At 45.0% G+C, this 6000-nt stretch overlaps 1 protein-coding gene across 1 annotated transcript in view; it reads right to left on the reverse strand.

Moving 5' to 3' along the window:
* Window positions 1–6000, reverse strand: part of XYLT1 (xylosyltransferase I) — a gene marked incomplete at its 5' end in the record, with an annotated part of 92111 nt that overhangs the window by 17125 nt on the left and 68986 nt on the right. The window contains 3 exons of the mRNA XM_010080277.1: window positions 1455–1717; window positions 3677–3853; window positions 5991–6000. The exon at window positions 5991–6000 is cut by the window's right edge and continues 222 nt beyond it. Of these exons, the coding sequence (XP_010078579.1) occupies window positions 1455–1717; window positions 3677–3853; window positions 5991–6000 (450 nt within the window). The remainder of the gene's footprint in view (window positions 1–1454; window positions 1718–3676; window positions 3854–5990) is intronic.

The raw sequence follows: 6000 nt of genomic DNA on the forward strand, positions 1-6000 counted from the left end.
TGCTTTATCCCAGAGACAGCCGCAATCAGCGGTGGATGACACGGCTTCCCTATCTATAACCTGAGCAGGCTTGAAAAGCACCTTGAGTTCCTGTGCAACGAAAAGCTCCCCAGAAATGAAATTGATTATTGATATAAATCACTATCAGAACACTGGCAAAAGGAATAAGCACAAAAGTAATTGTCAAATTATTTCAGTACTGGTTATACATAGCTCCCATTCTCTCTGCTGGCTTCACTCCGCAGGACAAATGACCCAGGACTTCATTAGGTCTGCCTTTATTTCATATAAAGAAGGCATGCTGCTAGTGATTATTTCTATCTAATTGTTATTGATCTTTTATTGCTTTGCACTGTAACCTTTACTGGCAAAGCTGTAATAGGAATCTCGATCACTTATTGCCACATCTTTCTAAATGGGACATTGCTCAGCACTTCCGTGACGAAGTGGGAAGGTCAAGGTGCATTCAGTTCCCTCTCCAGAACATGAGGGGCAAACTCCACCTGTCAAAGCACAAGCAGTCTTCAGTATTTGCTGACTTAGGCTGTTTGTGTTTTCTATTAGGATAAAAAAAGGCAGGATCCAAAAAGTACATTCTGAAGAAGGAATTAAGAGACTATAAAGTAGGACTTTAAAAGATGAACCCTTTCTGCTTTGAACATAAACAGCTTCAGATGTGTTTGCAGGCAGCAAACATCTTACCGTGAAGAGAACCTTTCCTGTGCAAGTCTAACTCCAGGAATTCTTCCTTCAAACCCCTGTTAGGCTGAATTGTTTTTTCCTAGGCTTACAGGTGAAAAAGGAATCTAGAATATAGGGGGGAAACCTTTAAAGAATAAGGACCTTTATTTGCTGTATCTATGTATTTATACATACACACATTTTATTTATTTGATGCTAACGGCTCCCACCAGTTGCAGCACTTTTGGCACAGCCAGCTGTACCGAGCAGGCAAACCGAGCTCGAGCAAGCAGCTCTCTGTACGCCCTGCATGTGCCCAGGGGAACAAACAAGCAAGGACCATTAACCTGCCTGTGTTCAGATCAGTTCTGAAATCCTGTCCTCTGATTTTGGTAAGCATAATAGAGGTGAACATGACCTCTGCTGCAATCACACCGAGGGTTTAGGAGGTGCGAGTATAATACACTTGCTGAAATTAATCAAGACAACGCAGCAGTGGGGGTAGCACTGCCCAACTGGATCCTGTCAGTCTTCATCAGCCTGGAGAGGAGCTCCCTAAGAGTGCAGCAAACAGGTCACACAAAGTCAACCCTGAATAACCAATGTGTTATTATGGGCATAAATACTCCTGGAAATAAGTGCCGTACACTTGCAGCTGTCTGGCCCTGGGTGTGACGGCACGCTCCGTCATGTAGTGAGCCTCTGCTGGCGCTGGGCAGCCCACTCTGTGTCCCCTGAAACACCCAGGAAAAGAAAGACAGGCTCAGACTAACCGGCAGCTGTTGTCGCCAGCAGCATGGAACGACGTCTCGGCTCTCCGCAGGCCCAGGCGGGAGAAGGCGTGGTACATGGTGAGCGCGACGTCGCTGAGGGTGTGCACGCCATCAGGCTCATCGTACACGTTCTCCCAGTACGACCGGAGGCCGGGTGTGCCCGACGGGTAGTTGCCGTACAAGTAGTAGTCCAACTGGGCAATTATCTCTTGATTCACTACAGCTTCGAATTTGCGGGCAAAGAAAGTTGGCCTGGCAGTCTGCTGTGGTGACACAAAAGGAAAAGACATGGGAGTGAGATCCCATTTTCAGCCACGATGCTTTGTCCTAAGCAATGGGTTGGAGTTGAGGATATGAACTGGTTCTCCCCATGGGCAAAGGTGACTTAAAAGGTCACCTTTGTGACCATTTGTCACACAGTGTCAGTTAAGATTCAGATAAAAACTACAGAATTACTCAACAAAAATGTAGGTGTGCCAATCCCCAACAGCCACCCCCGCTGCCTCCTCTGGAAGGCTCGCCCAGTGCCCAAGGGGTGTTGAAGGCTCTCCAACCCACCACATTAGCCTGGGGACGGTGTTATTAGGGCACAGGCATGGAGCAAAGTGTCCTGAGGCACAGGGGCACAGGAGAGCAAAGCAGCGTTTTGTGTGTGTGGATTTGCTGCTATGAGGTGGTAAGAGGACGCTGGGAGAGGTGCCATCTGTGGCTAAGGTTTCTCAGCTTCTGACCCATCCTGTAGAGATATTTTGCTCTGCACTTGACACAATCTTAAGTACGTCACTGGTTTGTATGCTACTCAAGTACCACTAGCTTTTAAAAAGTCTTTGTTTTGCCTTCCTCCTATTTCAGCATGGGTTCTGAGGTGCTGAGGAGTTCAAAAGTGCCCCAGATGGTTGAAAAATTCTTCTGAGGATGCTCGGTTTTATTCTGAGACGGCACATGCTGTGGGCTCTCTGATCTCCTCCTCTGCAGCTTGCTTTGTGCCTCCGTGGGAACCGCGAGCAAGCCTTATGGTGCTGTGTGTTCATCTCAGGGTCTCTCCCTCAGCAAGTGCCAGAAGTTGCCTTCACATCTATTCTAATTTTGAACTTTCCCTTGCATCTCGGTTTACCTGATTGTCTTCTGAAATGTCATTGTGGGTTGTTTTCCCAGCCTGGAGTAGGTCAGCCTCTGACTGGACTGACAGGAGTTTTTTAAGACTTGCCATTTATTCTGTGCCTGAGACTTTCCTGGGATTGGTGTTTGGGGCAGCAGAGCATCTCTGAGATAATGTCTCATTTGCTCTTTTCTCTGAGTGCCCGTGTCACTGCCTTCAGCCATGCCTGGTAGGCAGCACATCACAATAAAGAAAAGATCTCTGTTTCGGAGCAGTCATCATTTTTGTGCTGGAGGGTAGCACATTCCCCGTCCCACACAAAGCCTGAACAAACATGCTTTATGCAGGGAACCCCGAGGAGCTGCAGGCATGGAATTGCAAATCTGGTGACCTCGAAACAAGCGGCTGTTCATTCTTAATAGAAGATACACAGGCCAGATACAGTCTTGAGACCGAGCGCACCCTTGAGCACAAGGATTTGCTCTCATGTCTGCCTTCAGGAAATTGTATCACAAAGGAACTGATTAAGCTTTTTAAGGAAGTCCTGCCAAGGCCGGTGATCGAAACCTCATGACTCTGGCCCCCAAAGCCACGAGATAAACTTGAATGTAATTGTGTTGATGAATATAATCACGAAAACTGATTTGCCTTGTGCTATGTAAGAATCTAGCAGGCACTCTAGTCAACTTTTAAGCTTTTTTCAAAGATGAAAAAAACTCCTTAACAATGAAATCATGAAAGCACCTGAGCTGGAACTTTGGAAAAACGCTTTTGCAACAAATTCACAAGAGTTACCAAGTAATACTGGTACAGTGACAGATGTGCCAAGCTTCCCTCCTTTCTAGCACAGCAGATCTACCAATGCCAAGTAGTCCAAAGAGCTGCTTTCTGACCTTACCACGCAGTAGTAAGTCTCAAGGGCCAAAACACAGGAGAACCAATTTTTCATTCTCCTGAAATTAAAAGCAGAGCTTCCTCACACCTCTTTCTCCACCTTGCTTAATGGGGTAAAAGCTTCCCTTCCCACTCCCTGCTGCAGCCACGCAGCCAGACAGCTCTCCACACCCCAGCGGAGGGGGAAATCCTTCTTTGCAGGTATCAGAGAAGAGACCACTTCAGTTACCTGGAATCGGTGAAAGTCTGCTGGCTTGAAGTCATTGGGCGAACAGCCACACCAGTCAACAATGTGCTTGTACTGACACTTGCAACCGAGTTTCCGGTTCCAGTTTGTGATGCGCAAGTTGTTGTCCACCATGGAGTCACAGTACGGGCTGTTTTCCAGAACAGTATGAAAGAAGGACTGCAGGAAAGACAGAGCAGATCAGTACATTCAGCTCCTCAGACTTCCAGTTTCTCCTTCACTTCAGCCCATGGGCCTGAACCTAATGCACTTGATTTATTTGATTTATTTAAATGACTTATTTTCTTTCAAAAAGACAATTAACAAGTTCTATTGTTGTGTAACACATGAAAAGCACTCTACATGTGTGCATTCCATAGAACGAGAAAAAGTCAAAACACACTATAACCCAGCCAAACCATAATAACACACTGTTGAGGCCTTGCTACAATAACCTGGCACAGAATAATTGCACTTCTGCAATGACCAGCTGTGGGCATCAGGAACCCAAAGGAGCCCATGAAAGGCACCAGTGCCAGAAATTATTTTATTTTTATTTCAGCTGTATGAGCAATTCTAAGAAATTCCCCATTATTTATTTTCTGTATGTTACTCTCTGGTCTAACAGATTTAGGACTATTTTCCTGAGCAATGTGTTAATCTCCAGTTGTTTCCTAAGACAATTCTCAAACCTTCACCATCACCTCGGTTACTATGAAAAAAATACAGTCTCAGACAGCTCTTCTGTGGATTTCTCTAGCTCCAGCACTCCCTAATGTATTGCTAGTTGAATGGCCTTGCTCTGAAATATACAATTCACCCCAGGCACCAGAAGGACATTCTGCCTCCTGCAATTACATCTGAAATCATAACTCTTTATTTGCTGACTCAAGGCAGCAAGGAATTCCTATTGGGCTATCCTAATTATATCATCATAATACCAGCTATTACATAAATCATGTGTAATGGGGACTGATGCAGCAGGTTAACAGGTCAGTGAAGGCACAGTGATTTTAAGAAACCAGCTATGCATCTTGTAAAGAAAACCTTGTAGAAAGAAGCTATGGAATATGATCAAATTTAGCCCTGTAAGAGATGATTTTTGGAGCAGTGACTTCTCTTTAAATTCAGCAATAGTATGAGCTATAAATAACCAGCATAACATTAGCATGGCTGGCCCCCAAATAATCCCCCTACTCTTTTTAATGTTAAATGACAGCCCAGTGAATATGGATTTTATGCTTGAGCTGTTTGGTTAAACCCATAAAGACATCCATTCTCATTGAAGCGAGAGGGAAAAAAAATACCAAAACCCTACCCAATTACCCATTGCTCTGTGTCCTTCTATAATGATACAGAAATTTCTCCTAGATAATGGATGAAAAGGTTATCAGAGTTGAGTGAAAAGGTGATTTTTTTAACAGAAATGGGATTAAAGCAAGATTATTCCACATGTGTGTGGAATAATAAAACCCTATCAAATGACGATAATCGCTGCACTCCACCGCAAGCTAACAAGCCTAGATTTGCAAGATCAGTCTCATCAATCCCTCAAAATGTTCAGGGGCCTCTAGTGAGGAAGTGAGTTACTGCTTTAAAGAGAGTCATCAGGTCTTTCTGGGGGTGGCTGCATGCTACATACCCTGGGAGCAGAGCCTGACAAGACCCAGGAGCAACGTATCTGCGGAGGCAGGTGCAGCCCGCCGTGAAAGCCCGCCAGGCTCCCTGCTCTGTTTGTAGATAACGCATGTCTCCCTGACACACCGCCGCATGCCAGATGAAAACTCATCCTGGTGCGCGCTCCCCTTCTGCATCACTTGTAGCCAGAGCGATTCCTGAGTGATCTAAATGATTTGTGACTGTGCCTTCTAGCCGAGTTTTGAACGGAACAATAAACCTTTGTTTGCAGGGTTTTTATTTTTAAAGAAACAGGCTGGATAATAGCGAGGAAAGCTACTTACGGAGACAATTCGCCAACTCTAATAGCCTTCAAAGGCTTTGTGGAGGAACAATTTGCAAGCAAAGGGCAGCTGGATTTTTGGTTGTTCAGCAACAGATTAATAGGCTTAAAAGTATAAAACAAAGCCACTCCTTGCAAAAAAGTCCCACAAACAAACAAAGCAACTAAACAACTGCAGAAGTTGTTCTAACACTAACGGACTTACTCATCATGGGAGTAAAATTCTCACTACCCACTGTGTGATGATCCAAAGCCCACTGAAATCAGGTGAAAGCCCCTCTGACTTCGGTGATCTTTGGGACAAGCACAAAGGTTGCAGTTTTGAACACAGAGAGGGTTTGCTTTGAGTTCACATACCTCAGCAGGA

This window comes from Pterocles gutturalis, unplaced genomic scaffold, assembly GCF_000699245.1.
Source record: "Pterocles gutturalis isolate BGI_N339 unplaced genomic scaffold, ASM69924v1 scaffold8269, whole genome shotgun sequence".
NCBI classification, from domain to species: domain Eukaryota; kingdom Metazoa; phylum Chordata; class Aves; order Pterocliformes; family Pteroclidae; genus Pterocles; species Pterocles gutturalis.